The sequence below is a fragment of the Heloderma suspectum genome, chromosome 6, assembly GCF_057233095.1.
Source record: "Heloderma suspectum isolate Gila_16-S chromosome 6, 16-S_ref, whole genome shotgun sequence".
Lineage (NCBI taxonomy): Eukaryota > Metazoa > Chordata > Lepidosauria > Squamata > Helodermatidae > Heloderma > Heloderma suspectum.
Genome location: NC_139463.1, coordinates 77,657,096 through 77,681,217, shown reverse-complemented (window position 1 = coordinate 77,681,217; position 24,122 = coordinate 77,657,096). Strand labels below are relative to the sequence as shown.

The 24,122-nt window shown below is 42.9% G+C and overlaps 2 protein-coding genes and 2 pseudogenes across 2 annotated transcripts; all 4 read right to left on the bottom strand.

Annotated features, from left to right (window-relative positions):
- Positions 1-3,749: 3,749 nt before the first annotated feature.
- Positions 3,750-4,739, bottom strand: LOC146341289 (olfactory receptor 11A1-like; annotated as a pseudogene).
- A 3,405-nt stretch (positions 4,740-8,144) lies between these two features.
- Positions 8,145-9,008, bottom strand: LOC146341288 (olfactory receptor 5M5-like; annotated as a pseudogene).
- Positions 9,009-13,571: 4,563 nt separating this feature from the next.
- On the bottom strand, positions 13,572-14,576 carry LOC146341287 (olfactory receptor 11A1-like). The gene has a single exon (XM_084807350.1). The coding sequence runs from the start codon at positions 14,574-14,576 to the stop codon at positions 13,572-13,574; it is 1,005 nt and encodes a 334-aa protein (XP_084663476.1).
- Positions 14,577-19,370: 4,794 nt separating this feature from the next.
- Positions 19,371-22,568, bottom strand: LOC146341286 (olfactory receptor 2AP1-like). Its single transcript, XM_084807349.1, has 2 exons — positions 22,498-22,568; positions 19,371-20,352 (listed from the first exon to the last, which is right to left on the bottom strand). The coding sequence occupies exons 1-2, from the start codon at positions 22,566-22,568 to the stop codon at positions 19,371-19,373; spliced, it is 1,053 nt and encodes a 350-aa protein (XP_084663475.1).
- Positions 22,569-24,122: the final 1,554 nt, after the last annotated feature.

Here is a 24,122-nt window from a genome sequence, read left to right as displayed (position 1 = left end):
TCTGGGATTTTTATTAAGATGGGGGTGATGATGTTGACAGCTCCTGAAACTAAGTTATGTGCAAGAACATTTGTTCAAATGTGATGGCAAGAAGAGGTGCCATGAGCACTCAAGCAGCGGTGCTTGCAAATGCAAAAACGTGTAGAGACAGCACAGAGGGATGCTAACATGGCACCCAGCAGGAGCTGGAGGACAATCATCCCATGTCCTCAAAAGCACAGGTAGACAGCAGTGCCTGCCTGTGTGTGTGAGGAGAGAGGGGATGGAAGCATTAGAATGAAGTTTACAGGAGCCCTATTTGGTCAATGGTGCAACATGAACCAAAAGTGTTTGGCAATATCTTGTCCCACTCCTTCAAGTGGGCAGAATAACCATGGAATCAAAAAATGGCCCATCTGTAATCTTCAGGTAGACAGCATCAGGATATAGTCACAATCACTCTGCTTCAGGCAGGCACAACCAACATGAAAACACAATGGCCATTCTCTCATTTTTACACAAGCATCATCAGCATGAAGTTACAATAGCCAGTCTCTCATTTTTAGAGAGGCAACATCAGCATGAAGTTACAATAGCCAGTCTCTCATTTTTAGAGAGGAAACATCAGCATGAAGTTACAATAGCCAGTCTCTCATTTTTAGAGAGGAAACATCAGCATGGAGTTACAATAGCCAGTCTCTCATTTTTAGAGAGGAAACATCAGCATGAAGTTACAATAGCCAGTCTCTCATTTTTAGAGAGGAAACATCAGCATGAAGTTACAGTAGCCAGTCTCTCATTTTTAGAGAGGCAACATCAGCATGAAGTTACAATAGCCAGTCTCTCATTTTTAGACAGACATCATCAGCATGAAGTTACAATAGCCAGTCTCTCATTTTTAGACAGGCATCATCAGCATGAAGTTACAATAGCCAGTCTCTCATTTTTAGACAGGCATCATCAGCATGAAGTTACAATAACCATTCTTTCTGCTTAGGGCAGGCCACATCAGCATGACATCACAGTGGCTGGTCTCACCTTTGGGCAGGCAGCAGCAGCACAGAGGCACATTGATCTATTCATTTTGCTCAATTAAGCAGTAGCAACCAATGTCTCATTGACATCTGTAGTGATATATGGGTAGATAAGCAGCAAGTAAGGAGAGGAGAAGAGTTGGCAGGCCAAGAGACCTGCAACTACATGTGCTTCTACTTACAGAAAGTATCCCAGGGTAGCCTACCACCAAAAGAGGTAGAGATGGAATTGGACACAGGAATGTTGGCAGCAAACCAGTTATAATAGGGGGACACCTTACAGAATCTCTCAGAACTGGGAATATTTTGTAAAACAGGGGTGCAGAGCCCCCAGCCCTCAAGCTTTATTTGACCTGCTGAGCTCCTGAATCCAACCCGTGGAGTCCCATGGAATTCCTCCAGGGGACAGAGATTGGTGTCCAAGCCCCCACCCACTTGAGAAATCCCTCCTGGAGGGAATCCCTACTGTTATTTCAGATTGGAGATAACAGTGGCGATTTCCCTGTGCACTCTGCTCTCCCTTCCACTGTGATCTCAGATCAGAGATGAGAGATCAAAGCAGGGATGCACCATCCAAGACACTTCACAAGGGGACTACAGGCCCATGTGAAGCCAGGGACTTGGATGGCAACAGGAAGAGTGAACACTCCTCCCGCCATCGGCCAAGTCATTTTGCGTGGCAACTCCTCCCAGCGCTGTAATGCACTTCATGTGTGGCTGCCTTTAAAGACAGCTCAGAAACACCAGTTGGTACAAAATGCAGCATCAAGAACAACAGTAGAGGCCAAGTGTTCAGTCAGAACATATCACACCCATTCTGTACTACTTGTACTGACTGCCTATTTCTTCCTCGGTACATGAAGAGTGGGTCTTGGCTTTTAAAGCCACAAATAGTGCGGGAGCAGATTATGTGAAGGACTGTCTACACCCGTATGAGCCTGTCTTGGCTTTATGATCAGTTGCTAAAGCCCTGCTCTCCGGCCTGCTGAGAAGAGATGCTAGCTTGACAGGTAGCCAGGACAGGGTCTTTTCATTTGTGGTCCATCACCTATGGAACAATCTACACCAGGAAATGCATGCAGCCCCATGCTTGTACGTTTTTCAGAAAGAGTATAAAACAGTTGATGTTAATTAATTGTAGGGATGAATTAATTGCTTCTCTTTTGTTGTTTATTGTATTTGAATTGTGTAGACATATTTTATGTTTTAAATGAATTTTTAACATTGCCTTGGGATCTGCCCTGAATCTGCCAAGAAACAGGTACATTATATGACCCTGGGTCCTAGTTTTATGAGGGAGGCCTATCCACTTTCTCAGCGCCATTCATAATTTCATACATCTTCACCATGCCCTTCTACTCTTTCACTACTTTTTAAAAGAGTGTAAGCTTTCCTCATAGGCAAGCTGGTCCAGCCCCATAAATTTGGATAAGGGCATTATTATTTTTATTCCTTTCCTAGCAATGCCCACCATGGCATTTGCCTTTTCACAGCAGCCACATATCAGGTAGATATTTTCATCGAGCTAGCCACCAAAAGCCAAAGATCCCTTTCCTGGTCAGTCATGGCAAGCTCAGACCCCATCAGTATGTGAAGTTGGGATTTTCTACAGTGTGCATCGCTTCACACTTGCTTACATTGAACTGCATTTTCCATTTGAATGCACATTTCCCCAGTTTGGAGATATGCTTTTGTAAACCTATTTATTATGGTTTCATATCCCATAAATACAAATAAACAATCTTAATGAAATATATGAAGAGAGGAAAGCAGGGGGAAATAACATTGATAGAACAGTGGCCAATTACAACCAATAATCAAAGAGAAGACACAAGCAATGAACATGACTATTAGAAATATTTTTTTCTCTCCAAGTGCCATTAAAAAATACCCAGGCAGGGCTCCCCATAATTCAACATTAAAACAAAACTGTAAGACAATATACAAATAATACAATAAATAAAATAAATAAGGGTGCAATCCTATGCATGTTTAGACAGAAAAAAGACCTACAACTCCCAGCATGTCCCAGCCAGCATATCTGGCTGGGGCATGCTGGAAACTGTAGGACCTTTTTTCTGTCTAAACCTGCATAGGATTGCATCCTAAAATTATAAAACATACAATTCCATGGAGACTAAAACTGCCAATTTTGCAAGTCAAATGTCTCCTCAGAGAAAAAGGTTATTTCTGTACTAATAGAAGGCCATCAAGGAGGGAATGATGAATGAACTTCCTCACAGAGGGAATTCCAAAGCCAGTGCATAGCCACTGAGAAGTTTCTCTTCAACATCCTAAGCAAATGCAACACAGACGTTAGTGGGACATGGAGGAGAGCCATGAAGGGGAGGGGGGCCACTCGGGACATGGCAGTGTTCGACTCACCCCAAATCACAGAGCAGCTCAGGAAACGCCAGTAATGGAAAGTAAATGTTCAAGATTTATTTTTTAAAAAAGATGTATTAAAACAAAAAAAAACACACACCTAAGAAAAACTAAGGATCAAAGTAAACATAGTCTTCCCTTGCGTCATTTATTTTTCTTTTAAAAATAGCTGCGGGGGGGGGGGCAGGTTCTCCTTCATTTGGACTCTGGCATAAGGAGAGGAGACTTTAACCCTTTGCCCCCACTATCAGCCCAATCCGAATTTTCCCCACCCCATGCACACCTGCTATTCACAATGGGAGGAAAGCTCCCATTGGCAAAAGGATTAGCAGATATAACTCAGAACTTTGACTAGCTGATGAACTGAAAAGAAAGGGATGAGCTCATTTCATTCCTTGCAAAAATGGTCAATTTATTGCAAATTCGTCTTACAGCTTTGTGAACTTCTTTGTTTCTCAAGCTATAGATAAGGGGATTGACCAAAGGAGTCAGCATGGTGTAGAAAATGGAGAAGATTTTATTGAGGTGTCTTAGAATGGGGGTTTCCGGCAACATGTAGACAATGATTAATGTACCATAAAATATGCAAACCACAATGAGGTGAGAGGAACAGGTTGAAAAGGCCTTTTGCCTCCCAGTGGTGGATGGTACCTTTAGGATGGATGCAATGATACAAGAGTAGGATGTGAGAGTCAGTAGAAATGGGGTCACGGTGAAAACAAAGGTCAAGAGAAACATGACAAGTTCGACCACACTTTTGTCACTGCAAGATAGTTTTTCCACTGGGATGAAGTCACAAAAGTAATGATCTATGACATTGGGTCCACAGAAGGATAATTGAGCCATCAGAATTGCGACAATGCAATTAGCCATCAATGCATTTATCCATGCCCCAGCCATAAGTTCAAAACACAATGTCTTCTGCATAGTTGAGGCATAGAGCAATGGTCTACATATTGCCAGGTAGTGGTCGTAAGACATTGCTGCCAGGAGATATGTTTCTATAGCTGCGCAAGAGCCAAAGAAATAATATTGTGTGATACATCCACTAACACTAATGGTTCTCTCTCCAGTTAACAAACTGGCCAATGTTTTGGGCAGGATGATTGAGCTATAGCAAGTCTACAGGCAAGACAAATTTGCCAGGAAGAAGTACATGGGGGTGTGAAGGTGCTGATCAGCCACAACTAGCAAAAGGATGAGGAGGTTCCCAGTTATTGTCATGATATAAATCATTAGGAAGAGCAAGAAAAGAAGAGGGTGCAGCTCATGGAGATTCCCAAAACCCACAAGGATGAATTCTGTGATGGTTGTCTCATTTCCTTTTTCTGTCTCCAGCATGACTTTACTTCAATGAGCATCACACCAATACTAAAATATAATTAAAAGGTGTAGTTTAAGGCAGAACTATAAATCAAACTTTGTATATAAGATCTATTGTAACTCCATGACATCTTCTTGGGACTTAGACAATTCTGTGTTTGAAATTTTTCCCATAAGAACTCTATTTTAGCCCGGGGGGGGGGGTCCAAACTTGATTCTATTCATTTTATTATTTAAAGCACTTTTTCCCTCTTCACCCAAAAAGGTCCCCAGAGTAGCTTCCAATCTAAAAGACACAACAGGAAAGGAAAAAAGGGGGATAGGGTGAGAATAGGGAAAAACCAAACTCAGGCACCAAATCTTAAAATTAAACAGCCATTCTTACGGAATGGTTTCAGGGACAAGAGGAGCTGGATGGAGCTTGTCTTTCATTAGAGCTGATAGGTTGGCCCTGTTTTAGGGATGAAAGAACCAATTATTTTTGAGCTCGCCAATGTTCAGTGTTTTCAAGTTGTTTGAATATGAGCACTACATGTTTTGAATGGGGAAAATGTGCATTTCTGTGAGTATTTTTCAAATGTGCACTCTTTCCCCTCATTGGCTAAAATGTGAAAATGTACATTTTTCAAACACGATTGCAGCTTTTGATAATTTGCAAACCTTTCTACTGCTTGCACTTGCATTTGGGATTCTGAACATGACATTTTCAGATGATTTGTGAACATTAATAACATTTTTTACATCCCTACCTGTTTACCACCTCCTTCTGCTGTGGCTTTATGGAATGAGTGCTACCAGGTGACAGTTGAGGGAGAACAGTTCTAGGGATCTCTGGGGTGTCTTGGAAACTTAACAGGAGTTCCTCAATGACCTACTTATTTGAAAGACAGGTTCCTACTGCTGTGTATCTTTCAATACAATATAAATTCTAGAGTGTGCTCTCCATTCTTATGGGGCAATAGAAACAAAAAGAAAAACATAAGAAGAAATGTGCTAAATCATTCCACAGCTCATCTAGTCCAGCATTTTGTTCACTAGAGTGGCCAGCCAGATAAAGACCATAAGCAGGGACTGAAGGCAATAACCCTGCTTTGCTATTCATTTACACAGAGAGGGAGAGGGAGAGAGAGAGGGAGAGAGAGAAAGAGATTTAGGGGCATACCTTCTATTGAACCCAGGGACTCTGTTTAGCTATCATTGTGGCAAATAATTACTGATAAACCTATCCTCTATGACTTTGTCTAATCCCCCTTTAAAGCTGTCTAAGTAGTTGCCATATAACTTATGATAACCATCATAAGTAGTTATCACCATCTGAATTCTGTAAGTACATCAGGACCAGCATGAAGAAGTGCTGTTCTTTAGTCTCTTCTGAATCAACTTAACTGGGCAAATTGTCAATCAACTTCACCGAACAAATGCTATTGGCCCAGAAGGCCAAGTGTGCATGATAGAACATAGATCAGAGTAGAGCATAGGTCAAGATATATCATCTGCCTCACACAAAGCTGCCCTTTGGCAGCTCTGTAAATGATGACAAAGGGTATTTTGTCATAAGTAAACTCAACCTTTTAAATTGAGGAATAGGGTAAGAAGGGTGGACACTGGTATTAAAATATTTTGGTGAACTGTATTAGCCTGAGAGTATAGATACTTTTCTTTTTTTTTCTTTTACTACTGGTGTTCTTGGATTCTTGGATTAATGAGGTGGTGTGTCTTTGTCAGGTAGTATCATCTTGCTAAAGAATAGTTGTGTACGATCTTTGAACTTACCTACACCAAGTAACTGTTACAGTTGGGGATGTCCCAGGCTTCACTGACACTATTTCTCCAGATCCAAGTTCTAGGCAAATCAGAGCCTTCTCAGGTATGAAGAATGAATGTTCCTGAAATAGCTTCTAACGAGCACTTAAAATAAGCAATCCTTGGAGAGTAACTGCTGATTTTCTAGCTTTCTTGAAAACATTAATGATGCAACTAGCTTCCCAAACCCAAAGGAAATTCCTGCTTTACTTCATGCTCCATGGGAGTGAGCTTAGTGCTTCTGAGGACAGGCTCACGCATTTGACATGGAGAATAGGTCTATCAATAATTATTAGCCACAATAGCTGCTAAATGGAGTCTAACTATGAAGCTGCTTTATACCAGTTTAGACTGTTTGTCCCTCTGGCCCAGTACTGTCTGCTCTTGCTAGCTGCATCTCTCCCCAGTTTCTTGGATGTTGGTAAAGACCCCATTTTAGCTGAACCAGTAATCTTTTTCAGTATGACGTAGGGGTATCCGGATTACTCACCACATTCCAGTCCGGGGTGTCCGCGGTGGGGGGGAGGCGATCCATCCCTCCCCGCGGAATCCTCCCCAGCTGGCTCCACTCCATGGTGAGTCCGCGGAGCCACCAGCCGGGGCCGCCCGCAGCCGGACCTCCATCTGCTGCTGGGCTGCGGCTGCCATTTGTGTCTCTGAGTTAGCCGTGATAGGCTACATATATATTTACATAGTGTATCATGGCAAAGAGCAGGGATGCAAATGGCACCCGCTACGCCATTTTCATCCCTGGTCTTATTGTGATAGGCTACGTAAATATATACGTAGCCTATCATGGCTAATGCAGGGACACAAATGGCGTAGCGGCCGCCATTTGCGTCCCTGCGTTAGCTGTGATAGGCTATGTATATATTTACATAGCCTATCATGGCAAAAGGCAGGGGCGCAAATGGCGTAGCGGACACTATTTGTGTCCCTGCTCTTTGCCGTGAAAGGCTACGTAAGTATTACAGTAAGCTGTAAATATCACAGCTAAAGTAGGGAGGGAAATGGTGGCCGCAGACTGAGGCAGCCATTCGCAGCCACAGACCAGGGCAGCGGATGGACTGTATGGACGACAAAAGGTAGGGTCTGTCCCGGGGAAATTTCACGGGAGGGGGTGGGATTGCTCTGTTCCACCACGGACTCCGGGCCTAGATCTTACTCCCATTTTTCTGATATCCCAATGCATCTCAGAAACACTGCACTGAGAGGAAAAGAAGAAAGGAATTAAACATTAAGAAGAACTGGAAACAGGATTACAAACAAACAGGGAAAGACACAGATGAATTTATTTAATGTAATAGAAACAAACAAAAACAGACCTTAAGTACAACTGAAGGCCAAATTAGACATAGTTTGCCTTTGTATAAATGAATTTCTTTAAGAAATAGGTGCCATGGGGGAGGACTCAACAGAATTTGCACTGTGGCATGAGGAGAGGGGGACTTTAATCCTTTGCCCCCACTATCAGCCCGATCTGAATTTTCCCCACCCTATGCACATGGGCTATTCACAATCGGAGGAAAGCTCCCGCTGGCACAAGGGGTAGCAGCTGCGACTAAAGGAAAGGGATGAGTTCAGTTGACCCCTTGCAGAAATGGTCAATTTACTGCAAATTCATATTAGGGCTTTGTGAACGTCTTTGTTTCTCAAGCTAAATAAGGGGGCTGACCAAAGGAGTCAGGAGCGTGTAGAAAATGGAGAAGATTTTATTGAGGTCTCTCAGAATGGGGGTTTCTGACAACATGTAGACAATGATTAATGTACCATAAAATATTCAGAACACAATGAGGTGAGAGGAACAGGTTGAAAAGGCCTTTTGCCTCCCAGTGGTGGATGGTATCTTTAGGATGGTGGCAATGATGCAAGCATAAGATGTGAGAGTCGGGAGAAATGGGGTCACAATGAAAAGGTAGGTCAAAAGAAAGGAGACAAGTTCAAGTGGGCTGGTGTCACTGCAGGACAGTTTTTCCACTGGGATGAAGTCACAAATGTAATGATCTATGACATCAGTGCATTTATCCATGTCCCAGTCAGAAGATGAATGCATTTCCTATGCATAATGGAGGTATAGAGCAATGGTCTACATATTGCCAGGTAGCGGTCGTAAGACATTGCTGCCAGGAGATACGTTTCTATAGCTGCACAAGAGCCAAAGAAAAAATATTGAGCTATACATCTGCTAACAGTAATGATTTTCTCTCCAGTTAACAAATTAGCCAACATTTTGGGCAAGATGGTTGAGCTATAGCAAGTCTTCAGGCAGGACAAATTTGCCAGGAAGAAGTACATGGGTGTGTGAAGGCGCTGATCACCCACAACTAGCAAATAGATGAGAAGACTCCCAGCAGTTGTCACAATATAGATCATTTAAAAAAGCAAGAAAAGAAGAGGCCATAGCTCAGGGAGATTCCCAAATCTTCCCACGGCCTCCTGGGGAATGCTGGGAGTTGTAGGACTTTCTTCTGTTGAAACATGCATAGGATTGCACACTTAATTGGGGAAATTCTTGATCAGTTTCACTGAGCAAATGATAGTGGCCCAGAAAACCAGGAGTGCATGGTAGAGTATTGTTCATGGTAGATTATCTGCCAGACACAAAGCTGTCCCTTGGCAGACATGCAGAGATTGGGCTGATGTGCAAGTGGGGCTGATGAGGGGATTATTTGTTACCTGGACTTCGCTATATGAATCACTTCATATGTAAGCCATTGTTTTGTTTTATGAACTGCCAGAGAAATAAGAGATCAAGCCCACAAGGGACCAAAACATCTTGTGCTACCTCGTCCTGGTTCTTAGGTAGACCGCTCAAGGGGTGGTGGGGCAGGTGAGAAAAAACTACTCTCCCCTGTTGTCATCATGGAAACTTGGAAGAACAGCAGTTGGAACAGCAGCAGCAGTGCCTGGGTCAAATTGGACTTGAGCAGCCTCTCTGCTCCCTCCTAGCCCAATTACAGCGTGGCCACTGCTGTCCTCCCCACTGGGGGAGCAGGAATCTAATGGCTGGAGAAGTGCCACCATGGCTGGGACATCCAAGTGGCAGCAGGGGATGGTGGCAAGGGCACAGCAGGCAAAATGTTAGGCTGTGTAGGCCCGATAGGGATATATAGGTTCCAGCAGCTGCCTAACCATGCCATGTACTGAAGCTGGGCCTGTTCATCAGTCACCCTTGTCACTGGGAAGTCCCAGGAGCTGAAGATTATCCAGTTGTGCAAATAGTGCAGGTGAGGAGGGGCTCTGCCTCTCTGGACCAAAACATCTGATGTCCCCTTGCCCTAGTTGCTGGGTGGAATACTTTCAGCAGGAGACCAGGGACTAGCCTCCCTTATGGCCACTATGGAAACTTCAGGAAGCAAGAGTTGGTGGTCCCTCACCTGTGGAACACTGTCCACCAGGAAATGAATGTGGCCCCACCCAGCCTCAGAAATTTTAAGAAAAGCTTTAAAGCATATCTATTTCCATCAATTGCTGGGATTACATCATTGATTCACTTTGTTTCTGTATTGCAGTTTTAATTGGATGGTTGTATTTTATTGTATTTTTCAATAACATTTTTACACTGACTTGAGAGGGCAGATTTGCACTGCAAGGCAGTTTATTAACCACTGATTAAAAGAAATAAACCAGGATTGGGGAAGGTAGAGTTGGGAGCAGAGAGAGAGAGAGAGAATTATTAAAGAGAGAAGAATAAACAGTTATGTTGTATCAAACCTAAGGCCTACCTTGACCAGAATTCTGCTCCCATAGTAACCAATGAGGTGCCTATGGGAAGCCCCCAAGCAGGACTCGACCAACACAATGCCTTCCTGCTCATGTTCCCCAGCAGCTGGTATTCAGAGACCGATTGCCTCTCTTACTGGAAGAACTATATGGTCATCATGACTTGTTGCCACTGATACCCTTATCCTCCATTAATTCATGTAATTTGTGGAGATCCACCATGGTGTAGTGGCTAGAGTGTTGGGCTGGGAGTAGGGATGTCAGAGAATTCCGCCACAGATCTTGGTGAGGCCGAATGCCAGTGCATTCAGCCCCTCGAAATCCGTAGCGGAACGAAGCCCCCCCGCCCCCCCACCCTGTGAAATGGGCCTGGAACAGAGCACCTGCCTGCTGCCATCTGCGCTGCATTGCGAATGGCAGCCGCATCTGGGGCCGCCATTTGCTTCTTCCATATAGCCGTGATAGGCTACGTAAATACTTACGTAGCCTATCACGGCTAACACAGGGATGCCATTTGCTTCCCTGCGGAAGCCGTGATAGGCTACATAAATATTTAGGTAGCCTATCATGGCAAAAATAAGGGAACACAAATGGCGGCAGCTACGGCAGCCACCATTTGCATTCCCTTTTTTTTTTTTGCCATGATAGCCTACGTAAATATTTACATAGGCTATTACGGCAAAAAAAGGGGGGGAACGCAAATGGCGTGGTGGCCGCCATTTGTGTTCCCTTTTTTTTTTTTTTTGCCGTAATAGGCTACGTAAATATTTATGTAACCTATCACGGCCAAAAAAAGGGAACGCAAATGGCAGCCGCCATAGCCGCCGCCATTTGCGTTCACTGGTTTGTTTTGTTTTTTTCCGTGATAGGCTACATAAATATTTACGTAGCCTATCACCAAAATACAGGGACGTAAATGGTGGCAGCTATGGCAGCCGTCATTTGCGTCCCTGCAGGCTGCTCAGTGGCCGGATGTCCGGCTGCAGGTGGCCCTTGCTGGCGACTTCGCGGAATCTCAGCGGAGTGGAGCCAGCCGGAGAGAATTTCGGGGGGAGGGAAGGAGCGACTCCCCCCCACCGCAAATGTCACCCTTTGAAAAGGTAAGTGACTTTTGTACATCCCTAGCTGGCAGCCAGGAGATCTGGGTTCTAGTTCCCACTCGGCCATGGAAGCGCACTGGGTGACTTTGGGCCAGTCACAGACTCTCAGCCCAGCCTACCTCACAGGGTTGTTGTTGTGAGTCTAAAATGGAGGAGGATTATGTACGCCACCTCCGGTTCCTTAAAGAGGAAAAAGGGTGGGATATAAACATAATAAATAAATAATCCCCTTCTGAAGCTGCCCAAATTGGTGATAGTCATCGCTACATCCTGTGGTAGCCACTTGTATAAGAACTGCCTTTTAACTGTCTTGAATCTCCCATGAATCAGCTTCATGGGATGTCCCCGGGTACTACTGTTATGAGGGAGACATATACAATTTGTCTGCACCCACACACAATTTCATACATTTTTATCATGGCCCTCCGGTTCTTTATTCACTTATTTTGATGCTAAGGAGCTTTAGAAATGGTAACCTTTCCTCATAGTGAGTTGGTCCATTTCCTCTATGTTTTTGGTTGCCCTTTCTGGCACCTTTTCCAGAGGTACAATATCCTTTTATTTATTATTATTTATTATTTTTTACATTTATATCCTGCCTTTTTTCCTCTTTAAGGAACCTGAGGCAGTGTACATAATCCTCCTCCTCTCTATTTTATTCTCACAACAACAACCCTGTGAGGTAGGTTGGGCTGAGAGGCAGTGACTGGCCCAAAGTCACCCAGTGAGCTTCTATGGCAGAGTGGGGATTAGAAACCAGATCTCCCAACTCCCAGTCCAGCACTGTAGCCACTACACCACACTGGCTTTTAGAGATGCAGTGGCCAGAACTGTACACATTATTGAAGTGTGGTCACAATATAAATTTGTATAAGGGCATTATGATATTGGCAGTTAAATTTTTTATTCCTTTCCTAGTGATGCCCAACTAGGGATATCGAAGGAATACATTTGTGAGAGGAGCTTGACAAGTTTTCCTTAGTTCACTACACACACACACAAGCACACACACATGGACTTCGTTCCATTTTCCATTGTGTATCCAGACTTCATCCACAGTGAGTTGGGCCAGTTTGCAGAATTTCTTTTTAGTATGTGCAAAATTACTGCTGAATTTTGTGCAGATGTGTATAATTTGCACAAATTGCAAGAGTTTGCAAATTTCAGGAGCAAATTATGCAAATTTGTGCACATTTTGACCACAATTTGCACAAATCTCTGTATGCTCAAATAACTGCTCCACACTCAACAAATATACAAATAATTTCTGGAAAAACCCACAGCTCAGCCCACAAATGCAAACCAAGTCAGGCACACCATGGAACACCATCAAGCCAAAAAAGAACCAGATTTCACAGTGGCAGACAGATAGCCCTATGCCCAACATGGAATTTGCCTTTTTCACAGCAGCCACACATTGGGATTATATTTTCTTCAAATAATCCACCACAACCCCAAGATCCCTTTCCTAGCTAGTCAATGCCATCAGTGTGTGTGTGTGTGTGTATGTGTGTGAAGTTAGAGTTTTGGCTTAATGTACATCACCTTACATTTGCTTACACAGAATTGCATTTGAATTTACCATTTTAATGCCCATTCTCCCATTTGGAAAGATAATTTTGTAAACCTATTTGCTATGGTTTTATATCCCACAAATACAAAAACATGATCTTAATTAAAAAAGAGCAAAAGATAAAAGCAGATTAAAAACAATATCCATAGAACAGTGGCTGATAAAAACCAATAATCAAACAGGACACACACAGCAAATATTTATTAAGATAATATGAAATACTTCTATACCATCTTTCCATTAAAAACACCCAGGCAGGTCTCACCATGACCAAACATAAAAACCTTTAAAACAAACAATATACAAATAATAAAAGAAATAAGAAATAAAAGGCAGTATATAAAATTCAAGATGCTGATAAGCTATCAAGATTAAAGCCATCTGCTTGACAAGTGAATTGCCTGCTGGGGGGAAAAGTATTTCCATACAGATGGAAAGCCATAAAGGAAGGTTAAATGAACACCTCCATGGGGCACTTCCAAAGCCTGGCCATCGCCACTGAGAAGAGAGGAGAGGGGGATGTTAATATTAGCTTCTGCCATCATCCCAATTTGTATCTCCCCTGCCCACCCCCACCCCGACATACACACTCAGCATGTATTCACAAAGAAAGAAAAGTTCCCATTTGCACCAAGATTTACCAGCTGTGACTCAGGATTTGGACTTGCTGATGAATTGAAAAGAAAGAGATGAGGTCAGTAGTTGACTCCTTTTAGCAATGGTCAATTTGCTGCAAATGCGTCTTAGGGCATTGTGAACTTCTTTGTTTCTCAAGCTATAGATGAGAGGATTGACCAAAGGAGTCAGAACTGTGTAGAAAATGGAGAAGATTTTATTGAGGTCTCTCAGAATGGGGGTATCTGGCAACATGTAGACAATGATTAATGTACCATAGAAAATGCAAACCACAATGAGATGAGAGGAACAAGTCGAAAAGGCCTTTTGCCTCCCAGTGGTGGATGGAATCTTTAGGATGGTGGCAATGATGCAAGCGTAGGATGTGAGAGTCAGGAGAAATGGGGTTACAGTGAAAATGAAGGTGAAGAGAAACAAGACAAGCACAATGATGCTTGTGTCACTGCAGGACAGTTTTTCCACTGGGATGAAGTCACAAAAATAATGATCTATGATATTTGGGCCACAGAACTGTAACTCAGCCAGCAGATATGTTATTAAGCAGTTAACCAACAAACCACTAATCCATGTCCCAGCCATGAGCTGAAAACACAATTTATGATTCATAGTGGAAACGTAGAGCAAAGGTCTACATATAGCTAAACAGCGATCATAAGACATAGCTGCTAGGAGACATGTTTCGATAGCTGCACAAGAGCCAAAGAAAAAATATTGAGCTATGCATCCACTGACAGTAATGTTTTTCTCACCAGTTAACAGATTGGTCAACATTTTGGGCAAGATGGTTGAGCTATAGCAAGTCTCTAGGCAGGACAAATTTGCCAGGAAGAAGTACATGGGAGTGTGAAGGTGCTGATCAAACAGAATTAGTAAAAAGATTAGAACATTTCCAGTAATTGTCACCATATAAATCACCAGGAAGAGCAAGAAAAGTAGAAGCTGTAGCTCAGGAGGATTCCCAAAACCCACAAGGATGAATTCGGTGATGGTTGTTTGGTTCCCTTTCTCTGAGTTCCACATTGATTTAATAGAGTGCAGGTCACACAAAAACTAGAATACAATTAGAAGAACATGCATTTTAATGGAGAAATATCAATCAAAATGGAGAGATGAGATCTTATTGTAACTGCATGACGTCTGATTGAACCCCAGGAAATTCTGAGTTTTGATATTTTTCCAGTGAGAACTCTGTCATACTGCATTGGTTTCCAAACTTTTTTTCCATTGATTTGATTTGATTTAAACATTTTTATCCTGCTCTTCATCCAAAAAGGTTCCCAGGGTGGCTTTCATGCAATCAGTAAAACAAAAACATCCCTATCTTCAGGCTTACGGTCAAAAAGAGACAATGCAAAAGGGGAAAAAAGTATGGGGAGGGAAGAGGGGGAAAGCAAACTCAGGCACCAATTGTTGAAGTTCAATAGTAGCTCATACAATGTTCAACTGGAAACCATTTAGGGGGAGGAGGAGCTTCATGGAGCTGGTCTTTAAGCAGGGCCCTTAGAATGGCCTAGTTTGCATCTCTCTCTGCTACAGCTTGATGCCAGGCGACAGATGAGCAAGACAGTTTTAGGGACCCCTGGGGTTCTTTGGAAACTTATCCAGGATTCCTTAATGACAGATGTCTTTTTAAAGACAGCTTCCCACTGCTTCCTATCTTTCCTTGCAAACTTCAGGAGCATGCTGTGTAAATTCTTGGACACATTCTCCATTCTCATGGGGCAAAGGGGAAAAAATAAAATAAGAAAGTTACTGGATCATTCCAGGTCCTTCAAGTCCAAAATCTGTTACCAAGAGTGGCCAGCTAGATAAGGCCCATAAGCAGGGATGGAACACAACAGCCCAGCCTTGCTGTTTGCCCCCTACAAACAAGTATTCAGAGGCATGGTGCCTTTGAGCCCAGAGTCTCTGTTTAGCTGTCACTGTGGCTAATAACTACTGATAGACATTTCTTCCATGAATTTGTCTAACCCACCTTTAAAGCTATCTGAGTAGTTGCCATATAACTTTTGATAGTCAGTATATGAAGTTGTCACCATCTCACTTAGGGTAGTGAATTCTATAAGTACTTTAGGCAGAGTGTGAAGAGGTGCTGCTCTTTAGTCTGTCCAGAATCAACTTAATCAGGCAAATTGTCAATCACAGAGCAAATGATATTGGCCCAGAAGGCTACGTGTTCATGGAAGATTCGACAGTGCATCATCTGCCATACACAAAGCTGACCCTTACAAGACATGCAAGGGTCTCTAAAGGATAACACAGTATATTTTGCCAGAAATGAACGCAACTGTTTTAACTGTGGGATGGCAGAAGACTATAGCATGAAAATATTTTGGTAAGGATAGATTCGATTTTTCCCACTGCCATTGGTCCAAATATCCTTGGATTCATGAGGTGGGGGTGTCGGAATGCCAAAGAAGGCCTTGAAAAACAGAATAACCCTGCCAAAGAATAGCAGTGACTGAAGTTAGAACTGACCTGCAGCAAGTTACTTTTACATTTCTGGATGTCCCGAGACTCTTTTCCTTCAAATTCTTGCTGAAAAACTGGGCTCTGAAAAATGTGAAGCGTTCACAGCTGTGAAGAATGAGTGTTCTCAAAATAGCTTCTCCTGATCACTTAAAAGAAGTGATCTTGGGAGAGTAGCTGCTGATTTTGTCACTTTCTGAAAAATATTGATGATGCAACCAGCCATCTAAACCCAAAGGAGATCCCCATGTGGCTTCTTGTCCCATGGGATTCCTGTATTGTTTAAAGCCCAGTGCTTCTGTGGTGTAGCTCAGCCATGTGTATTCTTTTTCAAGCAATGTATCTTGAGAGTCCACAGGGTCAGAGTCATGCAGAGAGCATAACAAGCTGCTTTTATTAGCCAGACAATTTGCACATCTAGCCCAGTATTGTCTATTTGGACTGGGCAGCATCTCTCCAGAGTCTGCATACTTCTGGTCTAGAGTAGGAATGGGAGAATGAGCGATGTTTGAGATCACCAACATTCTCCAAACATCGTCTCATCGCTCATCTCGTGCCCTATTCCTGTTTGCATTTGTGATCATGGCTTTCTCTACACAAGTGGGGAAATCATGTAAATCCAGCAGTGATCGAACATGAAACTTTTGCAAATTCCCAAAATGTACTCCAATTTTCCTAATTTGCACAACATTCCTCCATAGACTAAAGCAGGGAGGATCCAGTCTGCAGGGGAAACTTGTGCAAATTAACAAAGCTGTGCAAAATCGAAGTGGGAAGTTGTGCAAATCAAACATGAGCACATGCCTGGCAGTTTGCAGACATTTCTGCTTCGAACAGGGCATGGTCTCAAGTTTTGCGAGCAAAAATGAAACTCTCACGCATCCCTTGCCAAGAGGCCAGCTGCTACTGATCCCTTTAACTGGAGGTGCTGGCGATTAAATTTGGGATTAAACATTCTGCATGCAACGTATGTGCTCTACCACTGATTATGGCCAAAAGCCCAATTCATTTTCAAGGTGGACTGCAGGGGACCAGCCTCTCCCTACTGAGAATTCCAAGGTTCTTCAGTCACAAAGACAGAAAAACCATCAACCTAATACCTTGCAGAGTATAGGAAGGATAGAATCATAGAATAGTAGAGCTGGAAGGGGCCTATAAGACCAACCCCCTGCTCAATGCAGGAATTTAAGTCAAAGCATCCCTGACAGATGGCTGTCCAGCCTCATCTTGAATGCCTCCAGTGTAGGAGAGCCCACTACCTCCCTAGGTAATTGGTTCCATTGTCGTATTGCTCTCACAGTCAGGAATGTTTTCCTGATGTTCAGCCGGAATCTGGCTTCCTGTAACTTGAGCCCATTATTCCGTGTCCTGCACTCTGGCATGATCCAGAAGAGATCCTGTCCTTCCTCTCTGTGACAACCTTTGAAGTACTTGGAGTATACTATCTTATCTTCCCTCAGTCTTCTCTTCTCAAGGCTAAACATGCCCAGTTCTTTCAGCCTCTTCTCACAGGGCTTTGTTTCCAGCCCCTGATCATCTTTGTTGCCCTCCTCTGAACCCTCTCCAGTTTGTCTGCATCCGTCTTAAAGTGTGGTGCCCAGAACTGGACACAGTACTCCAGATGAGGCCTAACCAGTGCTGGGTAGAGGGGAACTAGTACTTTCCAAGATTTGGAAGCTATGATTCTATTAATGTAGCCCAAAAGAGCATTTGCCTTTTTTGCAGCCACATCACATTGTTCACTCATATTCAGCTTGTGATCTACAACAATTCCAAGATCCTTCTCTCTTGTAGTGCTGTTGAGCCACATATCCCCCATCTTGTAACTGTGCATTTGGTTTCTTTTTCCTAGATGCAGAACTTGGCATTTATCCCTGTTAAATTTCATTCTGTTGTTTTCTGCCCAGCACTACAGTCTATCAAGATCACTTTGAATTTTGTTTCTGTCTTCCAAGGTATTAGCTATCCCACCCAATTTTGTGTCATCTGCAAATTTGATCAGCATTCCCTGCACCTCCTCATCCAAGTCATTAATGAAAATGTTGAAGAGCACTGGGCCCAGGACTGAGCCCTGCGGTACCCCACTCGTTACCTCTCCCCAGCTTGAGAAGGTCCCATTGATAAGGACTCTTTGAGTCCGATTCTGTAGCCAACTGTGGATCCACCAGATCGTTGTTTCATCTAGCCCACTTTTAACTAGTTTGCTAATCAGGATATCATGGGGCACTTTGTCGAAAGCTTTGCTGAAGCTGAGATATATTATGTCCACAGCATTCCCACAGTCCACAAGGGAGGTTACCTGGTCAAAAAATGAGATCAGTTTAGTCTAGCAGGATTTTTTCTTGACAAATAGGAACCATTGAGTTAGCCTGACCAATGATCTCACACGTTATTACATGGCCTCATAAATTCATTGGCTTCACCATATCACCACCATCTGTTAAATTGCTGATAATTGCAAACATTTTCATCACAACACCTAATGGGAGATACACAGAGAGAGAGAGAGAGAGAGAGACATGCATCCTTTTTATATCTCTTTCCACCCATACAGCAAAATGACAGATACAAATAAAAACTGTTTGTTCTCCCAATGATATCTTCCAATGAGGCTTGCGACAATACCCATTTCTCTCTGGCCTCTGGCCAGATTTCTTTGCCCCTGAATACATTTAGCTGCATCCCATTTTTCAAATATTCTTAGACAATAGACCCAGTGATTGGTAGGGGGGCCATGTATCCTTGTTTACCTAGGACAATTCTCTATTTCAAGGGCTGTCCAGCCAAAGCCCGGTTTAAAGACAACCATAAAAAGGGAAAGCGGGGGCTGTGACATTGCCTGCAGGCTGGGCGGGCAAAGAGGTCACCTGTTCACAGTCTTCACCACTATGGTGAGATTAAAATGTATTTCATTTCTATTTAAATTATAGTATCTATTTCCAAATGTGAGTCTATATGCATAAATTAGCTTATGCAAATTTAATGCAAATTGGCATGCTCTTTAGGGGGTGATGCATTTCCTCTCTTTTGGCAATGCACAAGTAGCCACCCAAATGGTGGGGGTGAGGGGATTATTTGTTACCTGGAGTACAGTATACTACATCACTACATATGTAAGCCATCATTTTATTTCATAAACTGTTTGAGAGATGAAATATCATGCCCTCAAGGACCAAAATATCTTGTGCTTCCAGGTCCTGGTTGTGAGGCAGCACACTTGGGGTGTGGGTGGGGGAAACCATTCTGTTGTCACCTTGGAATCTTGAAAACTTCAGGCAGAATGGTGGGATAGATAGAAATGTTCTGAATTTATCCTCATTATTGTAAAAGTAGCTGCCCTGTACACTAGATCATTGTAGGAACTGCAAGCTTTCTAGCAACTTTTTTCACTGCCTCATTCACATCCTTTTTTCTTAGGCTGTATATGAGAGGGTTGACAAGGGGAGTCAATATGGTGTACAGCAGAGAAAAAACTTTGTTTAGATCTCTCAGGGTGTTTGTTTTTGGTAAGATGTAGACAATGATCAGGGTTCCATAAAAAACTGTTACAACTGTAAGGTGACAGGAGCAGGTAGAGAAAACCTTGCACCTTCCAGAGGTGGATGAAATTCTCAGGACAGAGGTGATGATGCAAACATAGGACACCAAGGTCAACAGGAAAGGTGGAAAGGCACACAGTGATGACAGGAGGAAAACCAAGATGTCTATTATTCTGGTGTCACTGCAGGACTGATTTATCACTGGGCCAAAATCACAAAAGAAGTGGTCGATCATATTTGTGCCACAAAAGTCTAACTGTGACATTAAAGACGTTGTTATGGTGATAGCCAAGCCCCCACCCACCCAGGAGCCAGCAGCCAGCTGGACACATGATCTGTCATTCATGTAGGTAGCATAGTGCAATGGCTGGCATATGGCTAAGTAGCGATCAAAGGACATTGCAGCTAGGAGAAAACACTCTGTGGTAACAAGTATGCCAAAAACGTAAAACTGGGTGACACAGCCAATGAATGAAATAGACCTGTCTCCTGTCAAGAGACTGTACAGCAATCTGGGCAGGATGGCTGAACTATAGATGGTCTCCAAGCAAGACAGGTTCCCCAGGAAGTAATACATGGGTGTGTGAAGGTGCCGATCATACACAACAAGCAGAACAATGAGGAGGTTCCCACTGATGGTCACAATGTAAATCACCAAAAACAGCAACAGAAGAAGAAGTTGTACATCTTGACCACACCCAAACCCCAGAAGAATGAACTCTGTGATTGTGGTTTGATTGGCTCCATTTTGCTTTTGCCAGGGAGGCATGGAAACAAGATCCAGAACACTAGAAAAAGAAAACAAAGAACCTTCTTTAAAAATTAGTTTAATGATCAAATGTAAAGCAAAGTTGAAACAAGCCGCAGAATCCATAATTTTGGATCTCATGATGTGAATGTTGTAACTTTTGTAGCACTTTGCTGACCACTATTTTCCCCAAATTTGGATTTTGTTGGCCACAGCCTTAACTAAAATTCAGGTTTTTTTATGTTGGTATCTTTTAAGGAAAGTTTGAATACTAACATGCATATTCAAGTTGGGAAATTATGACATCATTGACCAATTTAGGATACTGAAAAAAGACAGAAAAAAGGCCTACAACTCCCAGCATGCTGCAGAATGCAGCAGCTCAGCTGTTGTCAGGAGCTGCCCCTTTTCAGCATGTAACTCCTTTGCTGAAGGAACTGCACTGGTTGCCTATTTGCTACCAGGCCAGGTTTAAGGTATTAGTGTACAAAGCCTTAAACAACTTGGGACCTGGATACCGGAGAGAGCGCCTCCTTCCTTACCAACCTGCCCGGTCACTGAGGTCATCAGAGGGCACGTTCCTGGTGGTTCCACATGGACCCATGGCCCAGTTGGAGTCCACCAGGAAAAGAGCCTTCAGTGTGGTAGCCCCCTTCCTATGGAATTCCCTACCTTTAGAGGTCAGGCAGGCACCAACATTGTGTTCCTTCCGGCACCTCCTGAAGACGTTGTTCTTTCAAGAGGCCTTCCTTGCATGACCAGCCGTCGTTTGTTAAACTCCACTTTGTTGGGGTTTGCCTTTTTTTAAAAATGTTTTAACTCTTTTAACCATTGTTTTATTCTTTTATCATGTTATTCACCGCTCCGAAATCTTCTCATGAGCAGCAGTATATAAATACTGTAAATACATAAAATAAGTAAATAAATAAATGGTTTGAATATTCAAAAGTCACCTGGCACATGCCGCAATGCACCATGGGCTGTGGTGATCATGCAAACTTGGTGATTTTCAAATACTTCAGTAGGTAGCAACTCTTGGAAAATTGAGATTGCTACTACTATATAGAATGTCAGTGGCTGTACCTCTCGTGTTTCATGGCCTTCACTTTTAAATCTTTCTCTCTCTCTACCTCCTCCACTGCCCACTGTCCGTCTTTTGTATCCCCTTCCTCTAATGGAAGCAGCTGCTTTAGATTCAGCCCACTGCATGTGTATGTTTGTGTTTCTGTGTGTGTACCTGCCAATGGAGTATAAACTTCATGCATCTCACAAAGTGGACTCTAGTCCATAAAAGATTATACCATAGCAAAACTATTCATCTTTATATGGTGCCGCAAGATTGTGTTGCTTTTTAAATAAGCAAGCAAGCAATTCATTTCTTTTCTTTGTTTGCATCTTTTCTCCCCACACAGTGCCTCTCTCTCTCTCTCTCTCTCTCTCTCTCTCTGCCCCTTTTCATATGAATGTGTGAATGGACAGTACAATTCAAAGAGACAACTACATATTGATCTATATGGGGTTATGACGCTGATTTTTGGAACCTACAGAATTTCCTCAGGGATGGAATCCCAGCTCATTGGTGCTTTATTTCTTGCAGTCCTTCCTTTCCCATCTACCGGTCCCCCATTCGTAGCCATTCTGAAAACATTTGGTCTACAAATGTGTTTAAACATTAATGGCACAACCCTTATATGCCTACTCAAAAGTATTTCCCATTTAGTTAAATGTGGCTTAGTCCCAAGTAAATGGGTACAAGATTGCAGCCTAAATGAGCTTAAACAGAAGTAAAAGCGGGGGGTGTACTGACCAAAGTATCAGACAATAGGTTGGATCCATACTTAACTGTAGTTAGAGTACATTGATTTAAATCAATGGGATTTAAGTTAATCATGACTAATTTAAGTACCATCGATTTCATTGGGTCTGCTCTTTGTATGAGTAATTCTGGATCCAAACCAGAATTGGGAATGAAATATCCCATGTTAAAGGAACAGGAAAGTCTTTAAAAAAAAAAAAAAAACCGAAACAGAACCCTTTCTTAGCTTCTTAATAAAACAACAACATTATGACATTTAATGACAACATCTGAGCAATGGATCTCATAAGGAATGCTTTGTGCGCGGAGACCAACCTTTTTTCATCTGAGTATTAAGGTCTGACAATGTTTATCCTCTGGATCCTTTACAATGTAGTTGAACACAAGGAAGTATGAAACTCCTCCAGTCGGTCCCCTACACCCTGCCGCCCATTAATCATGTTCGGTGTCTCCCAATGAATATGTTGATGTGTTCAGGGATAACCTGAGAATGGATAACTTGTTCATCTTATTTCATGGGCATTTTGCTATTGCAATCTTACATGAACTTGCCTGATGTTTTATTTGTATGTGCTTTTTTATTTATGCGCACAGTTTTAAAAAGTATGGGCTTTGATTCCATCAGAGATCCTATAATTCTACAATAATATAAAACTGTAAACAGAGGTCCCTACTCATTTTAGGGAGCAATCCTATGGGGATAGATGGCCGCCTCCAATGCAGGGCAGGAGAACCACAGAGGGGATCATTCTCTCTGTGCTTCTCCTTCCCTGCGTTCGTGGCTAGACAGCTGATTTTGGCTGTCTAGCCACAGGAAGGCAGAGAAGGGGAGGAGGCTGCCAGACAACACATAGGATGTGTCGTACAGGCATTTCCACCCTCCCCGCCCCCGGAACATTCCCGGAATGCCCCATTTTGGCCATTCCACGCTCCTCTTGCGAGCACGGAGCACAGGACTGTTCCATGATGCCTGAGAGGCAGCACAGAAGGGGGGAAGGTTCCCAGAAAACCAAATATCCTATGGCCATCTAGCTGCTGACTAGTGGCCATAGGATTGCACCCTCAATTGTTTATTTGCCATGCCTACCATATTCCTCAACCCACCACACAACTGTAATTTTTTAGAAGCATGGAGCAGTGTCCTTGGTGGGCAATATAATGAGGCCAATTGCTGTGGAGCTTCATACATAGAGTGGGGGCAGATTGACACCATCAAACTGTATACTGTGACTGAGAAAAGAAGGAAAGGGGGGATTTAAATGAACATTCAGTCCCTGGGCCTCTCAAAATCATAAAAAGGCCCTGAATGGAGCATAGGTGTTGATCAATTGTGTGGCTCATTCCTGTACTTTTTCCAACGATCAACACACTATACAAATAATGAATTCATTCTCCAAAATGGCACCATGCACACACAAGACAGAGAGACCACTTAGCTTGGGGGAACCCCAAAGTTTGCAGAAATAGAGAGAGGGGACCTTGGTGCAGGTCCCACTTGTTTTATTAAAATCTCTTGATAAAAAGTGTGGTGTGAATTGCAAGATTATTTTTTTATTTTTTTATTTAGAACATTTGTATCCCACCCTATCTCATTAAGAGCTCAGGGCAGCATACAGATAAAATCAATTTAAGCATTACAAAACAATAAATAATTTAAACAGCTAAAAACATATTAAACCATTGAACAAGTTAATACCAAATAAAATCTAAAACAATGAAATAGTTAAAACAGTGTGCTACTTTAGGGAATGGATTTTAGCCCTCAAAGGCTTTGTTAAAAAGCCATGGTTTTACTTGGCGTCGAAATGAGGCCAATGTCTGTGCCAATCGGGCCTCCAAGGGGAGGGTATTCCACAACCGGGGTGCCACACCAGAAAAAGCTCTCTCCCACATCCCACCATAGTGTATGTCTCATACTGGTGGGGTGCAGAGGAGGGCCCCTCCAACAGATCTCAGTCCTCGGGCAGGCATATATACGGAGAGGTGCTCCCTCA

Bases quoted from the DNA above. Each gene is read 5' to 3' on its own strand.
- LOC146341287 (XM_084807350.1), bottom strand. From the start codon at position 14,576: ATGTGGAACTCAGAGAAAGGGAACCAAACAACCATCACCGAATTCATC.
- LOC146341286 (XM_084807349.1), bottom strand. From the start codon at position 22,568: ATGATTAATGGGCGGCAGGGTGTAGGGGACCGACTGGAGGAGTTTCAT. The intron at 20,353-22,497 runs GTAAAGGATCCA...TTCTTTTTCTAG, and splicing joins TCCTTGTGTTCAACTACATT to TGTTCTGGATCTTGTTTCCA.